Source organism: Ahaetulla prasina, chromosome 2, assembly GCF_028640845.1.
Source record: "Ahaetulla prasina isolate Xishuangbanna chromosome 2, ASM2864084v1, whole genome shotgun sequence".
Taxonomy (NCBI): Eukaryota; Metazoa; Chordata; class Lepidosauria; order Squamata; family Colubridae; genus Ahaetulla; species Ahaetulla prasina.
In genome coordinates, this window is record NC_080540.1 from 165,008,480 (window position 1) to 165,035,536 (window position 27,057).

General features: G+C 41.5%; 2 protein-coding genes across 5 annotated transcripts; one reads left to right on the forward strand and one right to left on the reverse strand.

The window, feature by feature from the left end:
- Positions 1-1,491: 1,491 nt before the first annotated feature.
- On the reverse strand, positions 1,492-6,025 carry LOC131193695 (zinc finger protein 22-like). 2 transcript variants are annotated; one of them, XM_058174166.1, is made up of 4 exons: positions 5,834-6,025; positions 4,403-4,543; positions 3,796-3,902; positions 1,492-2,865 (listed from the first exon to the last, which is right to left on the reverse strand). In XM_058174166.1, the coding sequence occupies exons 2-4, from the start codon at positions 4,540-4,542 to the stop codon at positions 2,042-2,044; spliced, it is 1,071 nt and encodes a 356-aa protein (XP_058030149.1). In that variant the 5' UTR covers position 4,543; positions 5,834-6,025; the 3' UTR covers positions 1,492-2,041. The 2 variants fall into 2 exon arrangements, with proteins under 2 accessions (XP_058030149.1, XP_058030150.1); XM_058174167.1 differs by lacking the exon at positions 4,403-4,543.
- ASB8 (ankyrin repeat and SOCS box containing 8) lies at positions 5,394-26,988 on the forward strand. Of its 3 annotated transcripts, XM_058174171.1 has the most exons (5): positions 12,098-12,236; positions 13,974-14,134; positions 20,499-20,603; positions 21,635-21,969; positions 25,222-26,988. In XM_058174171.1, the coding sequence occupies exons 2-5, from the start codon at positions 14,018-14,020 to the stop codon at positions 25,409-25,411; spliced, it is 747 nt and encodes a 248-aa protein (XP_058030154.1). In that variant the 5' UTR covers positions 12,098-12,236; positions 13,974-14,017; the 3' UTR covers positions 25,412-26,988. The 3 variants fall into 3 exon arrangements, with proteins under 3 accessions (XP_058030153.1, XP_058030154.1, XP_058030151.1); XM_058174170.1 differs by lacking the exon at positions 12,098-12,236 and adding an exon at positions 5,394-5,706 and having other exon boundaries at positions 21,635-26,988; XM_058174168.1 differs by having other exon boundaries at positions 21,635-26,988.
- The last annotated feature ends 69 nt before the right edge of the window (positions 26,989-27,057 follow it).

The window sequence follows — 27,057 nt, forward strand, 5'->3', positions numbered from 1 at the left end:
AACAACCCTGTGAGGTAGGATGGGCTGAGAGAGTGAGTGGCCCAAAGTCATTCAGCTGGCTTTCATAGACTAGAACTTACAGAACAAATGGCCAATAGTATCCTGTCCCTTACTTAGCCAAATCTGTATTAGGTGAAATGAGCCAATCTGAAAGCATTTCCTTCCTCAGAATTAAACTGTAGCTCATTCCCTGGTTATCTCTTACCTTACTACCAAACTATTTCATCCTGTCTTTTTTTAAAAAAGCATTCCACTTTTGTCCAGAACTCTACTGTCTGAGGCACTCTACTGCCTCTCAAATCCTGACCTGAGGTTTCACTAAAGGTACACAAAATATTTAGAATACAGTTTGAGCTCAAGATGGGTTATTTTTACTTTGGTGGATGCTTTCCAAGCGGAATCCTGTGGTTTGAACACATGGTTTTGGATACCGGTTTTTAAGAACACCAGTTTTGATATTTCATCATTTCAAAAAGGAAATCATAGCTCTATTTTGCAATTTTTCCTCTGAATTTGAGCAACATGGGTTCTTAAGTCTGCAAAAAAAATGTTTCAAGAGTGACAAGCAGGGGAAATGGTTGCTGTTTTCATAGAACATCCATTCTAAAAATAGCAATAGCACGTAAGGTTTATATACGGCTTCACAGTGCTTTACAGTCTTCTCTAAGCGGTTTACAGAATCAGCATATTGCCCCTGACAATCTGGATCCTCATTTTGCCAACCTCAGAAGGGTGGAAGGTTGAGTCAACCTTGAATCAATAAGAATCAAACTGCTAAATTGCTGGCAATTGGCAGCAGAATTAGCCTGAAATGCTGACAATTCTGACAACTGTTCCACCACTCTCAACTTTATAAACTCTCACTACCACTCTCTTAACTTTATAAACTCACAGCTACTGGTAAGAACCTTTGATTAATGCTGACAATTTCCATCAAAGCTTAAATATACATTATAATATTGAATTGCAATATATTTAAGCTTTGATGGAAACTGTCAGCAATCTATCTAGTTATAGTTTCCTCTCACTAATTTTTTGGTATTTAGACTGGATCTTTTGCCCAATATCAAACTGCCAAGCTCTAGAGACATGATCTCCTGAGGGAAACAACCACAAAGGCATATTAAGCTTTAGGTTGGTTTAAGTCACTTGGAACTTGGAGAGTATTAGGAAAATGTAGAGAGCTCATCACCATCCAATTACAGTATATGGCATTAAAACATCCTACTCCTTACCAATAATAATAGCAGACCATTCCTGCTCTGGAGAAAACTTCTTTTAAAAAAGCCCAAATATTTTGTAGTCCACATCTGTTTAATATATCTACTTAATATAGTTGCTCCCACAATCATAATTTACTTTTCTGCTGTGGTCCTCCACCTTTTCAGCAATGAAGATCTATTATCTATTCAATGTCCATATTCCATTTCTCCGCCTAGTTTTCTACGGAAAAGATAATCATAAGGAAACTAAGAGTGAAAGCAACTGAGATTAGGGGATACAGAACACTTTATTGCACAAAATGGGTTTCAATCCTCTGATTCCTCCACTCTTCAGTGCCCTTGCTTTTTCCCCCTTCACATACCTTTCCAAACAAAAATAACTCAAAGATACTTCCTTATTTATTTTTTTTCCTTTGAAGCCCCAATAAATCTTAGATTGACTGAAGATCAGGTTTCTTCTCCCGCCTTCTCAAAAATTCTTATGGCTTCTAACTAAAAACTTTATTTACAGTAACAGCCTACTAGTTCTCAGATGGTCAGTGAGAACTATTTTTTGATCCTGCCTCAGAAAACAGATTTAGATCTGGTCACAGTTTTTCTTCCAACAAATGACCAGAGTCCTGAGCTCCAAGCTGAATTTCCTGCCTCCTCCCCTTCTTGCTACTCCCTAGTTGGATACACTGGCTCACACAGGGCCTTTGATCTAGGCAAGCGAGATCCAGGATGCAGAGTCACGCTGGACCCCAAACTATCCTCAGTCTCCAGGCTACTAACCTGGACATCACTCAGAATTCACATCCTACCAGAGGGAGAAACCCTCAACGCACAAATATCGGTTTGTGCACTCTCTTGTGGCGGATAAGGGTAGTGCTCTTGGTGAAACATTCCCCACATTCCACACAGATGAAGGGCTCTGATGGAGTGGCCCCGTGATGGGTAACACGGTGGCGTTCCACTTCTGAAGGAGCCCGGAAGCGTTGCCCACATTCTGGACATGGGTGACCAATGGGGGAGTCCGTGTCATGGCGCAAACGCTGGTGCTTGATCAGGCCAGCACTGTGTGCAAAGCCTCGGCCACATTCAGGGCAACGGAACGGTCGGGCCCCCGTATGTGTTCGCCGGTGCTTGGCCAAGTTCTTGCTTTGCGTGAAACTGCGACCACAGTCCCCGCACGTGTAAGGGCGCTCTCCTGTGTGGATGCGCTGGTGCTGGATCAGGTTGGAACTCCAGCTGAAGCTCTTGCCGCAGTCACGGCAGACGTAAGGCTTCTCGCCGGTGTGGGTGCGCCGGTGCTGCACCAGGTGTGAGTTCTGCGAGAAGCTCTTGCCGCAGTCTGTGCAAGTGCTGGGACGCTCGCCGGTGTGCGTGCGCTGATGCCGTAGCAATTTCGACCAGTGGCTGAAACTCTTGCCGCACTCGTTGCAAATAAAGGGGCGCTGCTTGCTGGATCGGGAGACAACATTGGTTGCTACAGCCATATCATCCTCACCGTAGCTGCTAGAGACTAACAGATTCCCCTGCCGTTCGAGAGAGGCTTCCTGTTGTGAACTTGCCCTCCAGGTGGGTTGTCTGTTCTGTATTGTGGACTGGACGGCCTCATGCTTCAAATCATCTTCACTCCTGCGCACCACGCCTCTGTCAGCTATTGGAAGGGAGAAGCACTTAGTTCAGAAAGAGATCTCTGGGTTTTACAAAAAAAGAACTCACTGCCTCTTCTGTACCAGGTTAGGAGTGGGGAATCTCTGGCCCTTCAGGTACTATTGGATAATCACTTTCATCTTGTCTACCCATGATTCACATTTCCTGGGAGTTGACTGAAGGAGCAACACCTGAACAACTGAAATATCCCCATCTCTGCTATACACACTTTTTAAAAATCACCTTTAAAAGATCAGGACAAAAACACATTATATAACTGAAATTTTGATTCAACTGAATTTAAAGGTAATTCATTCAGGTAATATGATTATGCCCTGTACATGAAATAATTTCCTCCTCTCAATATTATACTTGACAGACTTCTATCAAAAGTTCTTTTGTTCTGTGCACTTCCAAGAGACAACAGGCAGATTTCTCCCCTGCATCCTCATCTAAAAAGCTAAACTAGAATTAGTGAATTCTGGATTGAAATCTTTATTCAAATCACAGAACTTGCATGGAATCTTAATCTAATCTTATTTATCTCTTGCGGTTGCTCTTAAAAAGGGAGAAATAGAGGAGAACTTTGTATGCCACTCAGAAACTTCTTGGAGGAAAAATAAAATATTTACAATTCAACATGGCTATACACCTGACCGCTCCATTAGGTAGACCAGACTATGAAAACAACTTCACAGAAAAACTAAAATTATTTGGCTGGAATAACATAAACTAGCAAGACTAATAGAGCTGTGCCTCCTCTTCCTCCTCCTTACAGTTCGGTGAATTTAGGGGGCATCTGCTTAAACTTCTTCCAAAAGTTATCTGGATGTTATGGACTTTAAAAACATGCTTTAGCCCCCCTATTGCCTTGGCAAGAGTGTATATCTTACCAGGTCATGTATCTTCTCTGTACAATGCCCCAGTTTCTCACCTATGTAGACTCTCCTTATGATTCCACCGTTATCTGAGCCATGGATCTCTGCAATGCCAGGATCTTCATGCGCCATCTCAAAATGAGGATTTTCAACCAGAATGTATCTGAGAGAGAGAGAGAGAATGAATGAATTAGCCACAATCACTTCCTCCCTCTCCTCCTCTCTGTTACCATTTGTGTAAAAGCTAATCACTATTGATCAAATTCATTATGTATATTTTGTGCTGCCTCGTTTCTGGGGTTCAAATCCAATGTCTGGCAATGTACTTGTCCAAGCCAAAATACATCCAATATACTTGTCCAAGCCAAATTACATCCTTGACACGCCGTATAGAAAATAGCTGTTCTGGCATTTTAAACTTGATCTTGAATAACAAAGGAGATTTACATCATAGATGGCGTAGTGAATAAATCAGTTAGCTCCTGAATTATTGGGATGCTATACAATTGGTCAAATTTTAATAATTGGCTTGTCCCTTTTATGTCTTAGCAAATATGGGAACCAATTTAGCTTAATCTTATAGGCACCCCTGGCATTGATTTGAAAAGCCTGGACCAATATGTTCAAAACAAATGCATGCTCTCATCAGCATCCTGCCATTACCTTGGCATCCCAAGGACTAGGGATATCACAAGTATTAGGACCCATAGTTGCATAGTTGAGTTTGGTTGTAAAACTATCTCAGCTTGTCTACGTACAACTGCTTGTGTACAAACACCGCCAACTTTAAGAACTTTCAGCATGCTAACAAGGGAGAAAATGTATCATATTTATTTCCAAAAGATTGCGATTTCCCCAATGTAGTTGTTTACATTATTAACAATAACAAGACAAACATTGACCTTGTATAGTAAACAATCTGGCTCCCACCTCTACAGAAGTGCTTCTTAACCTCAGCCATTTGAAGACTTTTGGGGATTTGGCTGAGGAATTCTGGGAGTTGAAGTCCACCTGTCTTAAAATTGCTGAGATTGAGAAACACATTTATTTCTCATTTATTGTAAAAGGCACAGAAGCTGTGCTGGAAAAAGGATGAGATAATGAACACAATGTGGATTGTCCTGGAATATTTTTTTTTTAAGATGCCAAAGAACACTCCACCAAGTTGGCTCTTGCAGTAAGCTTTGGTTTGCTGAATTAAGATGGATAACCAAGCCAAAGTTAGCTGGATTTACATAACAAAATAGAACAGAATTTTTTATTGGCCAAGTGTGATTGGACCCACAAGGAATTAATCTTGGTGCATATGCTCTCAGGTATAACAAGTGTTATAACCATAGAATATAATTTTTTAATCACAATGGCTGTGTCTGCACAGGACTTAAAACTAAAATTAATTTCATTACAGCTCAGGATACTATACTTTTTGCCCGTCGGTTTCATATCTTTCAATCTCCATCCCTACCACCAGACTTCCTTCTCCTGCTACACTGGCTCAAAGATCGCCCTGGAGCCTTTTAAGGATTCACTCTCGCTTTCCTGATTCTTAACCTAGCAACCACTACCACCACCCTAACTTGCTGGAGACGGGCTCTGTGGGGCTGCGCTCCTCAACCGCAACTTTTAAATGACAGCTTTCTCTCATTTAACTCGGGGTGGCCATCTTGCGAGCCAAAGCCTCGTCGTTTCGGGCAGCGACTTACAAGCCCCCGCCGGTAGCGCAGGGGAAACGGTCGGGAGCGTTGCCGAAACCGAGTTTCCAGCCTGGGGCTTTCGTCGTTGAAAAAGCCAGCACCGTTTTCACCCAGGTCGAGGGGGAGAAAAGGAGAAGGCGGGTGGAATAAGGAAACTCTTCGTTCAAGCTTGGCAACAGAAACGATCTGAGCCCAACAAATAATGCGGTCTTTTGCTACGCGACCGGGGTCCTTGCGCTCGATCGGGCAGAGAGACTTCACCGGGGAGCAGAGGTAGGAGGTCATTGGCAAAACATGCAACCTTGCTCCAAATGTTTTCCTACATTTTTGGATGCATCGACTCACACTCACACACACCTATTTATCCCACCCGCGCGGGGATCCCCCGATTAAAACTCACTTTTGCCCGGGATGAAGGAACCCCAGTCACGTCCCCGAGGCGCCTAAACACCGCGGGAGGATCCGAGCCGCTGCAAGCGACTCCGCTAAAGCCCAACTCCAAGCTCTGGGCTGTGGGGGGGCTGCTGGGAACAGGAAGGTCCCCGATTAATTTAAACTCCCCCCCCCATTCCTCCTCTCCGTTGTATTTCCTGGTGATCGCTAGGAACAGAGAGGAACTAGGAGCTCTATGGTTGAAAAGTGAGCATGTGGCTTGCACGCTCTTAAAAGACGAGGGTTAAAAAACAACAACGAGGAGGTGGTCCAGCTCCCGGAGCTCCAGTTGATGGTTTTTAGGGAGGAGGAGGAGGAGGAGGTCAGGAAAGGGTTGAGTGACTTTCCGCCCTTCTCAGGCTGTGGATGCAAATTGCAAGGCTGCCTGTGCCTCCAGAATAGAATAGAATAGAATAGAATAGAATAGAATAGAATAGAATAGAATAGAATAGAATAGAATAGAATAGAATAGAATAGAGGAGAGGAGAGGAGAGGAGAGGAGAGGAGAGGAGAGGAGAATTTTTTATTGGCCAAGGGTGATTGGACACACAAGGAATTTTTCTTGGTGTATACGCTCTCAGTGTACATAAAAGAAAAGATACCTTCATCAAGATTAGATTTGGAAGAGGATTATCTGGAGATTCCCGGATTGCAAACAGGTCGCAAGCTTTGGGGGCGTTGGTAGCAAAACCCGTTACCGATCCCAGAGTGGAAAACGGGGGGTGCAGGCTGCACGAATCGTTCGTCCGGCGGAGAATCCGTGCGGATGAAACTCGTTTTTAGGGGTGCATGGCTGGGCTGAACGGCGGGGAGAGCAAGGAACGGCAGTCAGCTAGAAAGAAATACGGCTCTTGTTCCTTCTCTTGAATGCAGCCGCCGTGTAAGCAGAAGGCAAAAAAGAAAGGCCAAAGATAAACGAGCTTCTTGCACTTGCGTTGTCTCTTGTGTTATTCGGACATGGCTAACTCGATTTATCGTTCCATATAACTTTCTGCAACCTGTGTCCTCCAGATCAACCCTGGCTTAAGCATTAACCTAAATAAGCATCTGCTTAGGGAACCAACGGAAATGGGGCATTATTGTGCTCTGCTTTTTCCCACTAGCTATCATGCTCTTAACTCTTTCTTTGTCAAGCTTGACTTTTAGTTTGCAATCTTTTTAGGCTGGCATTTTCTCCTATATACTATAACAATCTTAATAGCAACGCTTTAAAAGTATTACAATTTTGCAGTTTTTATTCTAGTTATTAAATCATTTGCTTATATTGCTTATTGCTACTTGATGTTAAATATTTTTTTAAAAAACCTTTAATATACTGTAGTTCTGGGGTTCAACTTGAGGAATGGCCTGGAAGAAAACTGAGTTTTTAATCTCTTTATTTCACTTTTGGCATTTACTGAGGCTTAATGTTTTGTCATTTAGCATTGGGAGGGCCAAGGGCTCTGTTGTTGTACTGTGCTTAGGGCATCGATTGACCTTAATCTGGCTGTGTTCCAAATTGGTAGCATTCCATTCCTGCACTTGCCCAGCTAGTCTGGGCACTGGAATAGAAGTGTGACACAGTTCCCCAAGCAGTGGAAAATTTGGACCTTCAACACTTTGTGTACATTACAGGTACAGTAATCCTTGACTTACGACCACAGTTGAGCCCAACATTTCCTTGCTAAGCAAGACAGATGTTAAGTGAATTTGGCCTCGTTGTATGATCTTTATTGCCATAGTTATTAAGTGAATCACTGCAGTTAACTTAGTAACATACAGGTAATCCTCGACTTACAACTGTTAATGACCATTTGAAGTTACAACAGCACTGAAAAAAGTGACTTATGATCATTTTTCATACTATGACCATTGCAACACTGGCAACTGAGTCATATTTATGATGGTTGCAGTGTCCTGGGGTCATGGGATCCCCTTTTGCGACCTTCTGATTAAGTCAGTGGGGAAGCCAGATTCACTTAACAACTGTGTGACTCACTTAATAATAATAATAATAATAATAATAATAATATTTTAATTTGTATACCGCCCTTCTCCCGAAGGACTCAGGGCGGTGAACAGGCAGATAAAATATAATACACACAATAATTAAAAACATCCCTTAAAAAACTAATTTAAATGCCCAAAATGTTAAAAAACGTACTCCCCCGTAAAATCACAAAATTTTAAAAACCCATCCAATAAAAATAAAAATCAGGCTAGTCCAGCCATACAAAATAAATAAGTTTTAAGTTCGCGGCAAAAGGTCCTAAGGTCAGGTAATTGTCGAAGTCCGAGGGGAAGTTCGTTCCACAGGGTCGGAGCTCCCACAGAGAAGGCCCTCCCCCTGGGGGCCGCCAGTCGACACTGTTTGGCTGACGGCACCCTGAGGAGTCCCTCTCTGTGGGAACGTACCGGACGATGGGAGATAGAAGCCGGCAGTAGGCGGTCCCGTAGATAGCCCGGTCCTAAGCCATGGAGCGCTTTAAAGGTGGTAACCAATACCTTGAAGCGCACCCGGAAAACAACAGGTAGCCAGTGCAGTCTGCGCAGGATAGGTGTTATGTGGGAGCTCCGAGACGCTCCCTCAATAACCCGCGCAGCCGTGTTCTGAACTAGCTGAAGTCTCCGGGTGCTCTTCAAGGGGAGCCCCATGTAGAGAGCATTGCAGTAGTCCAGGCGAGAGGTAACGAGAGCATGAGTGACTGTGCATAAGGCATCCCGGTCCAGGAAGGGACGCAACTGGCGGATCAGGCGAACCTGATAAAATGCTCTCCTGGAGACGGTCGCCAAATGGTCTTCAAAGGACAACCGACCATCCAGGAGCACGCCCAAGTTGCGTACCTTCTCCATCGGGGCCAATGATTCACCCCCGACAGACAGCCGCATCTGCAGCTGACTGTACCGAGGTGCCGGCATCCACAGCCACTCCGTCTTGGAGGGATTAAGTTTGAGCCTGTTCCTCCCCATCCAGACCCGTACGGCTTCCAGACACCGGGACAGCACTTCGACAGCTTCACTGGGGTGGCCCGGGGTGGAAAAAGTACAGCTGGGTGTCATCAGCGTACAGTTGGTATCTCACCCCAAAGCCACTGATGATCTCACCCAGCGGCTTCATATAGATGTTGAATAGGAGGGGTGAGAGAATCGACCCCTGCGGCACCCCACACATGAGGCACCTTGGAGTCGATCTCTGCCCCCCTGTCAACACCGTCTGCGTCCGATCAGAGAGGTAGGAGGAGAACCACCGATAAACGGTGCCTCCCACTCCCAACCCCTCCAACCGGCGCAGCAGGATACCATGGTCGATGGTATCAAAAGCCGCTGAGAGGTCTAATAGGACCAGGGCAGAGGAGTAACCCCTATCCCTGGCCCTCCAGAGATCATCCACCAGTGCGACCAAAGCTGTCTCCGTACTGTATCTGGGCCGGAAGCCGGACTGGAACGGGTCTAGATAGACAGACTTAACAAACAAGGTCGTAAAATGGGGCAAAATTCACTTAAGTGTCTCACTTAGCGACATAAACGTTAGGCTGAATTTTGATTGTAAATCTAGCACTATCTGTATTGCATTTCATGAAGAGAACATCTGTAGCCCTCCTGCTGTTTTTTGATCTATGTGGATCATACCAATTTTTGATGACTGCGGCCTAAATTTGCCTGCCACTAGTATCCTGTCTAAATTAAATTCACAATCAAAGCCATGTCCCAGTTGATGTCAACTGCTGTGGAAATAAATGATGTGAGTGAGCTAATATCTTTCAGGGTGATTATATCTTCATGAAAAATATCCAGCCAGTCATTGGAATTAATGTTAGGTGGGACAAAATGGATCTTTTGTCTGATCTAGAAGGACTGTTCTGATGTTCTAAACATTATTGTTACTGCAGTTCTAGTTTCCATTATATTGATCTTAAGCTATGCTCAATAGGGACGATGGGTATCTAACACCTGAAGTATATTTTCACCAGATGGGACAGCCTGCTTCAGTCAGATATAAATCATTTGTATGTAAACTGCTGTTCTGACTTGCAGGTTTGAAGGATGTAATCTTTCTGTCTTATAGCGATTTATTCAGTTTGAGCTGCTCTCGCCTATTTGGCATCCTATTCATTTGTTTTAATTAATTCTCATGAAATCTAAGCTGCTCATGACATAAACATTGCTTGCAGGTTAGAGTTCTAAGGCAGTGATGTTACCTAATTGGGTAATTGTTTGCAAACAACCAAGCTCGGAGAGCTCCAAGGATTTCACAGTGCTAAGAGTTGCTGACTGTCAGAAGAGGAATAAAAAGAGGGCACTTCTTGCCACTTAATGGTTGGTTACCTGAATGAGAATGAATTGCAAAAGAAGTTAAAAAGAAAAAAAAATCCTGCCGTAATTTTCTTTTAATCCATTATAGATTTCTAATTTACAGGATCTAATCTACAATTTGCAGTGTTAATAAATCTTGTCACTTTCTGATCTCTTTTTCTTTTCCTTGTTCCAACAAATGACAACTTCCTCTCTCTGCATGTTATTAATGAAATGGGCTGAAATGTATGAAATCGTAAAGGTAAAGGTTCCCCTCACACATACGTGCTAGTCGTTCCTGACTCTAGGGGGCGGTGCTCATCTCTGTTTCAAAGCCAAACAGCCAGCGCTGTCCGAAGACGTCTCCGTGGTCATGTGGCTGGCATGACTCAACGCCAGAGGCGCACGGAACGCTGTTACCTTCCCACCAAAGGTGGTCCCTATTTTTTCTACTTGCATTTTTACGTGCTTTCAAAACTGCTAGGTTGGCAGAAGCTGGGACAAGTAACGGGAGCTCACCATGTTACACGGCAGCACTAGGGATTCGAACCACCAAGCTGCTGACCTTTGACAACCTCAACGTCCTAGCCCCTGAGCCACGGCGTCCCTAAATCTTACATTATAATAAATTAGCCAATTTTTTAAGGCGCCTCAGGGCTTTTTCAACCTAAGGAGATAGGCAAATTTACTACTTACAAGTAAAAAGAAAAAACTCAATAACACTATTCCTTCCCTCATTCATCTTATATGGCAGTTTTAAGATTTTCCATCAATGTTTCAATTTGCAGCAATTCTATTAGATACAAACTGAAAGAAGCATTGGAAAAAGTATCAGAGGTCATCTAACAATTGTCTAGAAGTTGCAATTTAGCTAAGCCATAAATTATGGTTGACAAACCAAATATTTGGGTTGTTGTAAAATGGGCAGCGAATAAATTTTACAAAATAGATATAGATGGGGAGGAGGGGGGGAAGGCGGACAGACAGAACCAAATGACTGGGCTGAACCAAAATACTGAACTGGTTTAATGTTAGCATGTTTGGTGAATTGGGTCAGTGGTGAAATCCAATTTTTTTTTACTACCGGTTCTGTGGGCGTGGCTTAGTGGGCGTGGTGTGGCTTGGTGGGCATGGCAGGGGAAGGATACTGCAAAATCTCCATCCTCTACCCCCCCTCCCCCAAGGATATTGAAAAATCTCCATTCCCACCCCACTCTGGGGCCAGCCAGAGGTGGCATTTGGTGGTTCTCGGAACTGCTCAAAATTTCCACTGCTGGTTCTCGAGAACCTGTCAGAACCTGCTGGATTTCACCCCTAAATTGGGTTTTAATTTGCTTGCTCACCCTGACTCTAAAAACTAAGCCAGACGGGTGTTCCACTGAATCCAATGCCACTTCTAAACCAGTGTTTCTTAAAATGTGGTTCTAAAATCACGGGGTTTTCCTTGAAATCAACATTATTTGTCAGCATATGTTGAAAAACAATGCAATATTAAATTCCGATGAAACAATTGTGAGAAGCAGTAGTGGCACCCAAAGCATCGATTTTAAATTACAGTAAATATTACAGTAAATACCAATGTAACACGTGCAAACAAAAGCTCTTTTAGAATCCTTCCACATAATGCATGCAAACGGAATTTTTTGGGGGGAGTTCTCCATAATTTTCCAAAAGGGGAAGAGAAAGCAAAACAATATTAAGAGCCCTGTTGTAGGCAGCCCCATCTCGCGCTTGATTGCTGCCACAACAAACAACAACAACACTGACAACCACCTCGAACTTCCCCGCGAATGACTAGGCTGAAGAACTCTCAAAGGAGGATTGGAAGGCGGAGCGGCGAAGGGCGGGACTTGTGTGCCATTCCCTGAAATGATTGGAAGATATTTGTGAAAAGGACCGGCTTGTGACAAGACGGGAGAGTGGAGTCGGGAGGGGTGGGTGGGAAAGAGGAAGGGATGGATCGGCGCGACAACTTGTTGGCGCGTGTCAGGGGTTTCGGGAAGTCGGTCGCTCTAGCTGTCCATTGTCCGTGATTTCCGGTCGCTGAGGGTCCAACTTCCGAGCAGCCGAGGGCGCGCGGGCACATCGGCGCCAAGTCGGTGAGTGCGGCGGGGACTGAGGTGGTGGCCAGGCTGTTGTTGCGCCCTCCGGGGTGGGGGGTCATTTGCTCGGCGGAAGGAAGCCTCCCGGGCGATTGGTGAGGCCGACCTGGAAAGTTAATTACCACTTGGAGGTAAGACACAACATGTTCCAAAAAGCTTCCTCAAGTTAGAAGTTAACTGAAATGTTTGCTTACTGGCCACGTGGCTGGGAATGTCAAATGTTGTATTCAAAACACTGAAGGCTACCCTTTTTTTAAGAAAGTTCTACTTGGCTTTTAAAAAGTGTTCTGCTTTTATTTTTTGGAGGTGGGCTGATTCTGATAAGACCAGCAGAACCCACAGATCTTCTTGTCCTAAGGTTACTGAGCTAAAATGTAAAAGTACAGTGATTTTAGTAGAGATGCAGTAGAGGTTATGTAACAAGTTGTGATTGGCATGGCTGTGTGACAGAAAAGGGCAGCCTTGTATATTGAGATAGAAGAAATATTTTTCCTTATAGTACCTTGGAGCCATTTTGTTGATGCACGTAGGAACACTCAGCCATCCTGGAGACAGTCCAGATTTCTTCTTGTTTATTAATTTCTCATGAGCTTGCTAATGATTGTCTTGCGGTATAGCAAGTTCTGTTTCAGCTCATTCCTAATTGGAGGCAATGACAATCTCCTGATTGTGTTTACCAGGCATATGCTTTAAAACTCTTTTCCTCCCCCTATCTTGTTTATCATATCGTATTAGCTTTGTTATTCCTTTGTATAGCTTATTGCAGCAAAAAAATGAAATGTTCTTTTCTGACATTATTGCAATGACCTGGGTCAAACAAATTCAGCATCAGCACTGAATTTAAAAATGGTGCTACCAAATGTTCCTTGCAACATAAAAAAGAAAAGAAAAAAAGAGGTGTGAAGATTGAAAGTAGTTTTCCAATGTCATCTACTGGGATGTATTTATTTTCTCAATCTACATCTGAGGTTTCTTGTCAGTCTCCTATGGAATCTGTCTGTCTGCCTGATTACCTATCTACCTGTGCAGCTGTGAGATTAGTAGTAACCAAATCTGATCCTACATAGCTTTCACTAGTTCAGTTAGGTAGGTTATTAAAATGAGGCCATCAACATCTAGTTAATAGTTTTGTATGTATCATACCAGTCTAAACTGGTAGGAGGAGCTTCATTTGTATATTTGGTGTTGAGCTCTAGAAGGACCTTCAAGGTACAGACTTCATCCATTGTAGGAATGATCCATTGTAGGAAAGACTGCTGAAAACGTGGCAGAGATAATTGTATTCCTGGTAGCCTAGAAAAAAAATAATAGTGACAATAAACATCCAACCAAATTACTTAGATTACTGTTCTTATTTTCATAATATTTCAGATTTTATTCTCAAGAAATTTTACTTCAATTTGCTCTCTTTATTTCTTTTCAATCCATTTTGCATGAAGCATAGAACATCTTTATCATCTCTTAATAATTCTCTAATGTCTGTCAATATCAGTTCATTATCTGAATGGATTAATTAAGAAGATGTTATGTTTTAGTTGTACAGGTAGTGTGCAGGTAAGTTTGAGCCACCTCCTAAACCTCAGGTTGTTCTTGATTAATTTTTCCTCACCATCAAAGGTTAATGAATTCAACAATCTGACGATATTTTTAATGCTATCACTATATATCTTGCAGTTGTTGTTTTTAAAGAAATTGTATTTTTAAAAAGTTGTTCTTTTGTATCTGCTTCTTCAGGCAACTTGGAGCATGTAAAGTAACCAAGGAAACTGAACTCCAGTATGTGGTATATTATGCAGAGCATCCAGAGTAAATATTCTTTGTCAGAGCGCTTGATCCGGACTATAGCAGCCATTCGATCTTTCCCACATGACAATGTTGAAGACCTAATAAGAAGGGTAGGTGAAAGACAAGCTTTTAGTATGTACTTATAGTATGTGTGTATGTATAAATAAAATTCCTGTCTCATCCTTATGGGTGGTCTGTGCCATCCTATGCATATTTCTATAGTTACGTAAGTGTATTCTATTTCTAATACGCTTATATAAATGTTTAAATGTTTTATATAACTATATAATATTTTAATCTATTGTATTTTGCATAAATCAGTCCCATATTTCATTATATCTATCCATACAAAGTCTATTGTATGTCTACAGGGAATCCATAAGTAACAAGTGTAATCACGATTTTCTTCCTTTAGTAAATGGGGCCATAAATTTATCATTCCATTATTGTAGTATCCATTTATTTTGTCCAGTTGTCAAATTGAATGTACTAGATATAGAATTCAAGAGAATATTATCCTCTGAAAACTTGAGCTTCTAACATCAGGCTGATTTATTGCCAAGTATTAAATACTGGAAGCCAATGATTAGTGTTATCTTTTCAAGCTGGGCAACTTGGAATATACATATATTTGCAGCTTTGGTTCGATGGATAGTATTAGGATCTAAATAGAGTAGACCTCTAGTATCTCTGGAAACAATTATAGTTAGAAAGCTATGGAATGGAATGTCTATAAGCAAAAAGATTTGATCCTTTTTCCCATTGGCTTTTTGGGGAAACGCAACATTAAAAATTGAGAAAAAGATGGTGATATGGAAAAATTGGATGAAAATAGAGTTTTGACTTTAGACCAATTGATACCATGATAAAGATGAATTTTTAACATACTGTGTGTGAAGAAATAAATATCATCTATCAAATATAATTCAGTGGCAATATTTACAACTGCTGTACAACATTTGTTAACGTTGTTTGGACCAGAAGTATTTTCAGCTTCTGAGACATCTGATGTCAGGCCTGGAAGCCATCTTTTGTACTGGGCCTCCAGACCTGCCACATTTACTGCTGTGGGAAATTGGGAGGAGGGATTGTATAGTGCATGGGGGATATATAGTCATAATAACATTTCTTTCTAAGAGGTTCAAGGACATCTTGCCCTGCACCTGGGAGGCTGGAACTGGGAGGCATCTCCATTTGGGACGGTGGTCTGATTGGACCATGTGATGGACTTGTGGGTGTTGGGCAGGGACTTGAACTTCCCCTTGGGTGGGGGAAACCCTGGAAGCTTTCAGATTCGAGTTTTCCCAGATGTGCCAATATGACATCTCTAATAAAATGTAACTTTGAGGAAATCCAAGCCTTGGCGTTTTCTTTCATTGGGGGTATTACTTGGAACCCTGACATCTGAGATACTAGAACAACTACCCTGTTTTCCCCAAAATAAGACATCTCCTGATAATAAGCCCAATTGGGCTTTTGAGCACATGGCAATAAGGCCAAGTGCTTATTTCAGGGTTCAAAAAAATATAAGACAGGGTCTTATTTTCAGGGAAACACGGTAGTTAAAATCTTTTAACACTAAAAAGACTACTATTAGTTTCTATAGATTTGGTTATCAATAAATCAATTTAATATACAGATATTAAGAGATGAGTGGAATAAAGGCTTATACTGTAGATTCCATATTACCTTAGAAATTAGAGAGTATTCTATAGCAAGAGCGTTAGCAGACGTTAAACTACAATTTATGCAACAAAGGATAATATTTAGAAGACACTAAGTTGAGATAACAGCAGTTTTGAAACAGCAATTGATTTCGGGACAGTGTGGAAAGAAGACTTTAAATAACCTTTTTTAACCTGGTTGCATCAGGTAGTCATACTGATAGGAATTTCTGGGAATTGTGGTCTCAATCCTAGAAGACATTGTGGTGTGAAGTTAGCCCTCTTGCAAGAGAAAGATATAACCTTGGGTTGTGAATATTATTGTGAAGTGTGAATAAACTGAGAACTGAGTGAGAGACACAACAACAGATAAGACAGTGTATAACTAACATTTAATAGCTAGTATCTAATAGCATATCTTAAATTTGATAGATCTTTAAGGAGTCGCTGGATTTCTAGCATCATCATGTGCGTCACTGTTCAGGAAATGGTGGGAAAACAATCTAAAAATAATACCACTTTCATATAAATAGTTTTCTGAATTGATTTGCATAATGTCTAATATTGTATAAAGTTTGGTTTTTAACTTTCTCCTGGGGGAAAAATCCTGAAGATTTTGTCATGGAATCGGCAGCTCCAGAATTGGCATGGAAACCACTTCCCTCTGTATCATGGTCCAAACTCTGTTCTTATTTCCTATTGTTATCACTATAGTATAATGCCACTCAGCAGTAGGAAACAGTCGTCATGACTCTTCCTTCCTCCGCCTCTGTGTAAGAGAAAAGGAAATATAGGAGATGTTGCCTCAGAAAAGGCAGCAGCTATGTAACGGAGACATTATATGATCTTTCTCAAGGGGGTAGAAATGTGCTTGTCTGAGTATGTAAACATTTTTGAAAAGAAGATATTTCTTAGAAGTTTATATTAATACTATGATCTGTGCAACTATATTTTTTAGTTTGTATTTTTTTAAAATTCTGTATGTAGCGACAGAAGTTCCAAGAATTGTTCCAATTGCGGAGATCAAATTGGCTGGACCCCGTCTATTACTTTTTCGTCACAAATTCAGCTGCAATAGTATTTCTAAGCTACTTTTCAATCTACCAAGGCCCCCCAAAAGAAATTACAATTCAACAATGCAAAGTACACTTTAAAATGATCCAGAATGAAATTAAAATCTGTCAGAAGCCTGGCAAAACACTGTATTTCTAGTTACTCACCTAAAACTCACTGGAGATGAAATCGCTCCCTCAAAATTTTTACATTTGAAGAGCTACTATAGAAAAGGTATAGTCTTGTATACCCATGAGTGTTCTCCAGTTGAGTAACTTCCAGGACAGTAACTTCTAATTTGATGTCTTCCCTATACACTGTTTCCTGTCTGCTTTGCCTTTCCAAGTTGCAGTCCTCAGATCTTGGATATTATCTTGTTGTGGGGGAGGGGGGAATTGCATTGAAGAATGCAATTCTTGGGAAGGGTTTTTAAAGAATGTCCATAATGCTTCTTGTCATATATACATGGCTCTATAAAACGGGGAGTTAAAGGAATGCGACTCATTCCAGTTAGAAAGGAGACGGTTTATAGTATTTTTATCCATGTTTTTCAAGCTTCTGCAAGCCTGGTTTTTTTTTCCTTCAAAAGGTTTTTGAATACCGTATATACTCGAGTATAAGCCGAGTTTTTCAGCACGTTTTTTGTGCTGAAAAACATCCCCTCGGCTTATACTCGGGTCTATACGGCTTATACTCGAGTTTTTTGTTTTTTTTAAGCCCCTCGGCTTATACTCGAGTATATACGGCTTATACTCGAGTTTTTTTTTTTCTTTTTTTCACATTTTACCGGACGGAAGCCCTGCCGGTGCAGTGAGAGGGCGGGGCGGGGAGCCGCCAGCCTTCTCAGCTGAGGGAGGGAGGGTTTCCCCAACTGGTAGGTGCCTCATTTCCCACCCTCGGCTTATACTCGAGTCCCCAGTTTACCCCAGTTTTTGGGGTAAAATTGGGGACCTCGGCTTATACTCGGATCGGCTTATATTCGAGTATATACGGTACATCTCTGTGTCAAATTGCAATAGTTAAGCAGTTTCTAATTACACAGCTCTTGGTGGGGCTGAGATGTTTGATTGAGCTTGATTGATACTGTCAGCTGCTTTGCTATATAAGTTGTTTTGTAGCTAGTCTGCAATCAGGGAGCTATGGGGAGTCAAGATTGGCTCAAAGGTACCAAAAAAGAATTCGTATCCTGATACTAAATTTAGTAGACTATTATAATCCACAGAAAATGTGCTGGTATAGCTCAGAATTGCATATAGCCATTGAGCAGTTCATCTAGAGCAAGGGTGTCAAACTCAAGGCCCATGGCCCTCCTGAGCTCTATTTTCACTGTCAGAGGGTTGCAAGCAGTGGTGAAATCCAAATTTTTTTACTACCAGTTCTGTGGGCGTGGCTTGGTGGGTGTGGTGTTTCTTGGTGGCTGTGGCAGGGGAAGGATATTGCAAAATCCCCATTCCCACCCCACTCTGGGGTCAGCCAGAGGTGGCATTTGCCGCTTCTCCGAACTACTCAAAATTTCCACTACCGGTTCTCCAGAACCTGTCAGAACCTGCTGGATTTCACCCCTGATTGCAGGAGGCTGTTGTAGCTGGAAACGGAGCTCAGGAGCCTGTTTTCACTGGCAGAGTACTCGGGCCACCACAGGTGCCCCCAACACAAGTGATATCAAGCTGGCCATGCCCACCCCCACCCCCGAGGTCAAACACAATCTTGATGCGGCCCTCAATGAAATCGAGTTTGACACCCCTGATCTATAGCAAAGTTGAAAAAGGCTAGTTTAGTATATTGGAGTATTGGAGTATATTGGAGTATTTTTCCCCAATTTGAATGTCCTCCATGGAGGCTTAGAATTCTTAGCAAAAGCAAAGGGATTCTGGAAGTTAGAAGTCTGTACATCTGGAAATTTCAGAGATTTGAATATCAGAAAATCATGATCTTGTCCTAAGAACTTCTACATTTCTTGTACTTCTCTACTAATTCCTGTTAGTCTTTTACAAGTAGGGGGGGAAAAATAAAAGCTTTAGTTTTACAATTCCTGTAGATCTTCATGCAAAACTTTCTGCTGATTTCCTAAAAAGTGTAATGTTCTGGAAAGATCTATCTCTGATATTGTCCTGCCTAGTACCATACAGAATTCTTCGATTGAATGGAAGATGGCAGTAGCAGCGGTAATCTCAATTTCTTTTGCTTCTCTTACTCTAGTTGGTACTTTCCTTCCTCATTCCCTTTGTCTATTTCTGTGGATTCCTTCCTTGGCTTTTCAATTCACATAGTCTGGCTACTCTCAAATTAGAAATAGAAAATTAGTATTCTATCAACTTTCATCTTTTTCCCAGGGACTGACCTAAGACTGTCAAAGAACTGCTTTAGAAAGGCAGCATGTGGGATTTCATCAGGAGGAAAAATGTTCTGATCATGCATGCAGTTTTTTATGAATAGAAAATCTTTTTAAAGCAAACTGGGAGAAAGGAGAATGTTTACTTTCAGGATTTCCTGATTTGGGATTAGAAAAAGTAGGATTGGATTGGTAGGAGTGGGAATGGATGGTCTCTAATTCTCTAGACATGTACAGTCTCCTTTTTATAGGAGATGTAAAGGTAAAGGTTCCCCTCGCACAGAAGTGCTAGTCATTCCCGACTCTAGGGGGCGGTGCTCATCTCCATTTCAAAGGCGAAGAGCCAGCGCTGTCCCAAGACGTCTCCGTGGTCATGTGGCCGGCATGACTAAACACCAAAGGCGCACAGAACACTGTTACCTTCCCACCAAAGATGGTCCCCATTTTTCTACTTGCATTTTTTACGTGCTTTCGAACTGCTAGGTTGGCAGAAGCTGAGACAAGTAACAGGAGCTCACTCCATTATGCGGCTAGGAATTCGAACCGCTAAACTGCCAATCTTTCGATCGACAAACTCAGTGTCTTAGCCACTGAGCCACCGCGTATATTTACATATACCACTGAAGTATATGTAAATAGATACTGTTCTCCATGGCGCTGGGTAGAGGGAATCCAGGAGTGGATATTGCTCTTTCTCTTCTGCCTGGAGACCGAGCGTGTCATCATTTTTGGGAACACCTCCCTTGCCTGGTGACTCCCCAGTTTGGCTCAGTCTTCAGCCAGAAAGAGCCATTTTTATTAATTAGGAATTCTACATCGACTCCTGGATTTCCTCTAAGTGTGAGACGATTTTTTTTTTTTGACAGCACAGATCGCGATTAGGTCAGCTGACTAGGCCAGCTGGCAAGGGAGGTCCGCTGGTCAGACGCCTTTCCAGCTGTCAAAGCCAAGATCCCTGCCAGCCTCCTGAGGAGCGGAGGTTGGTCTGGCTTGTCCAGATCCTTGGCTTTGCCTGCGGGCCCAAGCTAAGTTGTAAATTTTAAATCCACTTCCAAATCTATTGACAATGTACCCTGTAAAAATTAAAAGACAATCCTATTTTTTATTTTCCTAGCTGCCTTGAACAGAAGAACCAGGCCTTGTTGAATATGTCATAGTTGAATATCTGTCATATTCGCCACTATGACACTGCTATTTTTGAAACGTTGAGACAATAGAAAATTAGCAATAAACACAAGGAGCCTGATGATAAACTCACTTCTTAATTTCAGTCTGTGTAATTTCAGTTCATGAATTAAAGATGCCCTAATCGCTCCTCCTTTTAAATGGCAAGTTGATCATGTAAAGTTGTTGTAATTGGTTGTAGCTGATGGATTAGAAGTACATGTTGAGTATCCTTCATCTGTTTCTCCTCTGTTCTTCCAGGGAGCAGATGTCAACTGTATGCATGGTACGCTGAAACCATTGCACTGTGCTTGCATGGTGGCTGATGCAGATTGCATTGAGCTGCTGTTGGAGAAAGGAGCTCAGGTAAGAAGAAGCACAAGCCTTTTGAAAAACACTTCAGGAAACCAAATAAGCCAGTGGTTATAACTAGATTTATCAAATACTTAGTGGTGTAAGATTGGATGGTATTTGATAGTGCTATTGCTGGTTCTGAGGTTGAAAAATATTACAAAGACAAATTCTCAAAGGCAGAAACTGGGAAGTAAAATGGTCCAATGTGAAAAATCCTTCTGAATAACAATACTTTGCCCTGTTGTACCTAAGGAGAATGTATATTTCAGAATCTCTCATTCTCTTGAGATTTGTATCCCGGCCATTGTTTCCAAATAGCGCTTTTATTTATTTATTTTTGTCAATTAGTTCTGGTGCCACAGAATTTTGTGTTTTAGTTTTCTCATCTGTTGTATTATAAATTACAGTGAATTTTCTTCCATAAATAGAGAGAAAACGTAATTCAACATCGGTTATTAGATCTAGAAAAAATTTTCATAGAGAAAACACAGACATACACCAATTTGAATGTGCAAAAATAAAATCAACATCATTGGCTTTAAAATACGTAATAAAAATCTTATAATGAGACATCATCAGCCTCTTAAGAGATTGATTATATCACACAAATCACCATCCCGTTGTGGAGCCAGAGACGGGGAATTTAAGAAGGGCCTGTGCAAGATTAAGGCAAGGATTAATCCCTCCTGGCATTAATAGCTAGTCAGGTGCCCCTCCATAGAGCAATAATAAGATAGGCATAAATTAGAGAACAGTGACCTATCAGAAAGATCCTATTTCTAAACGTATAGACAGGATACCAAAGTAATTTCTTCGCAGATTTTTGAGGTTTGATCCAGATTAAGTAGTCAAGAAAGAAGATAAGAAAGAAGATATTTTGAGAAAGATTGCTGTACTGTACAAAGCGCTCAGTCCTAATGGAAGCTTGAACTGAATGAAGGATTCCTCTATCCCATTATTGAGCTTATTGGTCATTTTTTTTTAATAGCTCTTAATCACACTGAAAGCACCTTTCCCCCCTCCTCCTCCTCCTGTTTTTTCAGGTCAACGCCCTTGATGGCTACAATCGAACAGCCCTTCATTATGCAGCTGAGAAGGATGAGACCTGTGTGGAGATCCTTTTGGAATATGGGGCAAATCCCAATGCACTGGATGGCAATAAGGACACTCCACTGCACTGGGCTGCCTTTAAAAACAATGCCGAATGTGTCCGAACACTTTTGGAAAGCGGGGCCTTTGTCAATGCTCTGGATTATAATGACGACACCCCTCTGAGCTGGGCAGCAATGAAGGGCAACCTGGAGAGCGTCAGCATCCTCCTGGAATACGGAGCGGAGGTCCGGATAGTCAATATGAAGGGGCAGACCCCAATTTCAAGGTTAGTCGCCCTGCTGGTCAGAGGACTTGGCACCGAGAGGGAAGATTCCTGCTTCGATCTCCTTCACCGAGCCGTCGGACACTTCGAATTGAGGAAAAACGGTGCGATGCCACGCGAGGTTATGCGAGATCAGCAGCTTTGTGAAAAGCTTACCACGTTATGCTCTGTCCCAGGCACATTAAAGACGCTCTCGCGCTATGCTGTGCGCCGCAGCCTGGGTATGCAGTTCCTACCAGACGCAGTGAAGGAACTGCCTCTGCCAGAATCTTTGAAAGAATATGTCTTGCTTAAATGATGGCTTCCTCTCTCTCTTTTTTTTTTCTTTTCCATAGGATTGTATTAACTAGCACATTGGTGATGCACGGTGGTCCTGGCCTTTCATCATTGCGGCGGTAGCGTCAGCACAAAATAGATTTTACAGATGTAGCTCCAGGAGCCAGCTGGTGTAACACCTGCTGTTTTGTCCAGTGTTTTCCCTTAGCTTCTCCATTTGCTATAGTATCCTTCTGACCTTTCTTTAGCAGAGGAGGCTAGGAAAGGACTTCTGGCTTCTTATGGCCAGAAGGCCCAAGTGAAACAAGCCTGTGTTCTACCTCCTGAAGAAGACCACTTCCTAAATTCAGGATTTGACTTCTGTTTGCTGTGAAACATTCACAGAGCCAGTTGTCTCCTAGCATCACAAAACGAACTGAGGTGGCTGAAGTTTGCCTTCCTTTAAACTCAGCACATGCATCGAAGCATTTGAGTAATCCAGTCTTCCTCTTAGTTTTAGGCTCTCCTAAAGCAGGCTGTCCATGCATTTCATAGACTGTAATGGCTTAATGAATCTGAATAAAGAAATCTGGTGAGCTGATCAGCTCCTGTAGGGATTAAGGGCTGTTCTCTTTTACATTAGCACCTTTGAGATTTTCACAGTTGCAGAGATGCTCAGAAAGGCAAAAGCTCTTTTTGAAAACCAAGAACAGAGCATCCCAGCACTTTTGGGAACTGAAGCCAAAAAGATTCTTCAGACTGGGTGTGGATATGCATTTGGCCATTCTGCTTCTTAAAACAGCCACATGATTCAAGAGAGTACCGATTTGCATTAAGGAGACGCCTGCCAGGTGCTTTGGACTGGATTTAAGTGCACAATTGATGCATCTTTAACTCAGATGCGTAATTCTTCAGGTTTGCTTGGCTAGGGTGAGCCCAAGAAAAGAGACTGGTTTGTGAAGGAGGCACTACCAAGAGTCATGTGCATGCCGGTGTGTGTGTGCGTACCTTGCTCCAGGGCATCATTTTGTTTTAGGATCTTGAGTGTTGCACTTCATTAATTTGGATCATCTCTTCTTGTTGCTTTAGACCAGAGGTCTCCAACTGTGGCAACTTTAAGCCTGGCGGACTTCAACTCCCAGAATCCCCCAGCCAGCAAAGCTGGCTGGGGAATTCTGGGAGTTGAAGTCCGCCAGGCTTAAAGTTGCCAAGGTTGGAGACCTCTGCTTTAGATCATCTCTGTTTATATCACAGAAAAAAATGATAGAAATCTGAGGAGGAGACGATGAAGTGTGTTGCTTCAGCCCGAGTGAGGAATTTGTGACAAGATAAGGAGATGGGGTGTGTGAGGAAGGAACAAATGTCCTACAATGAAAAAAGATGCATTTTTTAAAACTCAGCCTTTTGTTTACAGTACTGGTTTGTATGTGTGATCATAAAAAGTAACATTCAGGAGCAGGCTGACAGAAACTTGTAGCCGGACTAGCTGTCCATAGTCTCACCTCATCACGACCATCTGTAGAAACCGTTGCCCTACCTGAGGAAATTGAGAAAAGTAACTCAGTGGTGCTTGTTCTGGAGGCATACTAATGAACATGGCAGTTTTGTATCTTGCATAGTGATGAGGAAATCTTTTCTGCCCATGATGCGTGCATTTACATATTTTATTCACTGCTTTAAAGCTTTCCAGAATGTTCTTTCACTTCCTGTCTTTGCAGCTCCAGACAATGCTACTCGGCTCATATTGAGCCTAGCAACAATGGAACTATCTAATATAATCAGCTTCTGATTTGCCAGCACATTCTTTATTATTGTACAGTTCTAGTGTGCCCAAGCAAAGAAATGGCAAAGCAATTATTCATTTTAAAAAAAGTTAAGGCATCTTTAAAATGGGTTTCCTCATTCACTTTTTTTGCTATGCAATTATGATTGTAATTCTCTTATTTTGTGGCAGGCTTCTGTTGCTTCCATTGCTTTGATCTCTTTTAATCAAAATGAAAAATTGGGGGGGGGGTGACAGGTTGAATTTATTAAGGTCTATATCTGCCATTTTTAAAAAAGTTGATCACTGTAAAGTTGCAGACCTGTAAAATTGCACATATGTTTTTTTCACAAATTATTCTCTTGGTTTGGACAAATGAAGCAGCATCCTTATGAATTCAGGAGAGCTGAGAATACGCCCCAATTACCCACTTTAGATATTTGGAGCTTTAAGTGCCAAGAGCCTCACTGAGCAAGTCCAATGGCCTGGGTGTGTGGGCATTGTAATTACAACCACTGTTTTATCTGCTATTCAGTTTCAGAAATGGAATTGTGATTTCTGACCATAAGTCTTTTTGGGGGGCTTTTCTCCCAAGATTGGAGTATTGGCTCTCATATCAATTCCTGGAGTGTCTCCTTTCTGCTCAGGATAATATTCTCACTTCTATTTTGAAGAAGGGGAGATGGGAATTAGAATCCTAAACAGCCATCTTGAAAATTAGGCAACGTGGGAATAAGTATATTAATTGCTGAAATACATTCTATGCTTCTGGACTGTGGAAACTATTTGATGTGAACAGAGCCATCATTCTCTTCTAGATGTGTTTTCTTTCTTATTGCTCAGACAAATTAACAATACTAGAATGCCACAGCCTACATCTTTCATACCGAAATAGGGAAGTGAAAAAATATTCTCTACATAGAACATCTGCATTTGGATAGTTGGTCACCACAGCTGAAATATGTGTTTTTGAAGTTTAGGTCCGTACACTAAACAAAATGGGTCTTGTTTTATTCAATATAAGAATTGGGGCACAACCACTTGTAGAAGGAGAGGAGAAAGGAAGCAAAGTGTAACTATCTTCCTTCTTTGCTTCAGGAAATCCCTCTAGGATTCAGATTTTGGTTTAACCAAAACCCAGAAGCATCACTTTTCAGATTTTCTACTGAACTGCAGCTGGACTAGGATGATTTGGGAAACATTTCAAAACAATTTTGTTCTTTGTTTCATGCATACAGCTCTTCCCCCAAATTCCAAAGGAATAAAAAACAGATGGTTGTTTCCCCCTGCTATGTCTTCTCCTTCATACAGATCTGGACCAGCTTACAAGAAAAATCATGTTGTAAGCTGAAAGTACTCTTTTTGAAGTGTTTGGTTGTGGAGGAATACTTGTTCAATGCGCAAATGACGATATTAAAAGCTTGTTGATTAAATTTACATTGTACTGGAGAGTTTTTATTCTGTTGTTTATGTCTTCATAAGAATGCTTCATATGGTTATTTTTCTTCTTTTTGACTATCTGCAAGTTGACTGATTTCTTCCTGCAAGTCCTTATTTGTATATTCATAAGGTAGGCCAGCTCACATTCACCAGATGTGTGGGTACACTTAATTTCTCAATAGTGATAATTCTGATTATGGAATTTTGAGAATTAAAATCTAAACTTGGGGAATAGATGAACGAGGTAAACTAGTTCAATGATGATAATTAGGTGGATTTCACCAAAGCAAAAACAATATGAATGGGCCACATTGTGAGAGGGGTAGCTTTAGTGAAAGGGGCTAAATACATCTAAATAATAGTGAGATCTTTAATAGAAAATACCAATCAACAGCTGGATTTTGTTTCTAAAGTTGCTGTTAAGGTATTTTGTAGGTCTGCGTTTATTATTAACAAGTATGTATCTCTTCTTTTATGTACCCTGAGATCATATGCACCAAGACAAATTCCTTGTGTGTCCAATCACACTTGGCCAATAAAAAATTCTGTTCTGTTCTATTCTAAATAATTTTTCTGGAGAAACCCACAAGGACTTTTAATTTAGTCATAAGGGCAAGTGCTAAATTCCCTTCTTGAAGCTGTTCTTTTGCATTCATCTTGATTACACACTAAAGCCTATATAATATTGGTGGCTCTCCTTTATTTTCATCCACTGTTCAAATGTTGGGTTTTTTGGTCTCATTTGCTCCCTTGATCCTGCTTTTAGGGTTACCCAGCATAGGTTCCTGCTCTGCTGTAGGTTTCAGAGTATTCAGGAAAGTTCCACGGTGGAAGTTCCATAAACACTAACGGAAGAAAGTTGTGAGCATTGAACTTAGCCATGCTAAAATGGTCTGGCCCTTCCTAAATTTAACAGTAGATATTAGGGTGTCAGGAAGCATCACACATGGGCTGGTTTGCGCAACTGTGAATGGGTGAGGAAAATTAATGGATTATGGGAGAGAAGAATATCCATCCACTGCAACCTAACTGCCCAAGGAAGTTATTCTCTTTTGGTAAAAAGTTTAAGCTTGGTGTTCTGCCTGCCCATTCTTCCACTTTATTTTTAAATACTTATTTTTCGATCATGATGGCAACCATTCTATTCACACTTTAATCTTAGGGTAGTTGCTTTGTGAGGTTGGAGAACAACAAAATTTCTCTAAACTGTCCAATTTACTTACTAGTCGATAGAGATTTTAGTCCTACTTCCATGTGTACAAAAACAACCAAATGTGCCATTCAGCCGATGTTCTGAAAGCCATTTCTAAAGCTACATGTTTACCCAGTCACCGCTTCACAAGAGCTGCCCTAATATATAGGCTTCACCAGTTTAAATGTCTACATAAGCATTTACCCAAAGAGCAAAAATACTATCCTTATAGACACACAAAGTGTCTACATGGATGCTTCTTTATGGATTAGCTTTCCTGTCATACATAAAAAAAACCCACAGGAAGATTATCAGATGCTGCCTATGCAATGTTCCCTTTAAATCAATCTGGAGCTTACTGTGGATAAAGAAGGAAAAATGTGATTGGGAATGGAAGAGACAGAAATGACAAGATCTAGTATTCAGCAATGACTAGACAGGC

Coding starts and splice junctions, on each gene's coding strand:
- LOC131193695 (XM_058174166.1), bottom strand. CDS start 4,542: ATGCTGAAAGTTCTTAAAGTTGGCGGTGTTTGTACACAAGCAGTTGTA. Junction 3,903..4,402: donor CTAGTCCTTGGGATGCCAAG/GTAATGGCAGGA, acceptor TCTCTCTCTCAG/ATACATTCTGGTTGAAAATC. Junction 2,866..3,795: donor CATAAGGAGAGTCTACATAG/GTGAGAAACTGG, acceptor CCCTTCCAATAG/CTGACAGAGGCGTGGTGCGC.
- ASB8 (XM_058174170.1), top strand. CDS start 14,018: ATGTGGTATATTATGCAGAGCATCCAGAGTAAATATTCTTTGTCAGAG. Junction 14,135..20,498: donor TTGAAGACCTAATAAGAAGG/GTAGGTGAAAGA, acceptor CTGTTCTTCCAG/GGAGCAGATGTCAACTGTAT. Junction 20,604..21,634: donor TGTTGGAGAAAGGAGCTCAG/GTAAGAAGAAGC, acceptor CTGTTTTTTCAG/GTCAACGCCCTTGATGGCTA.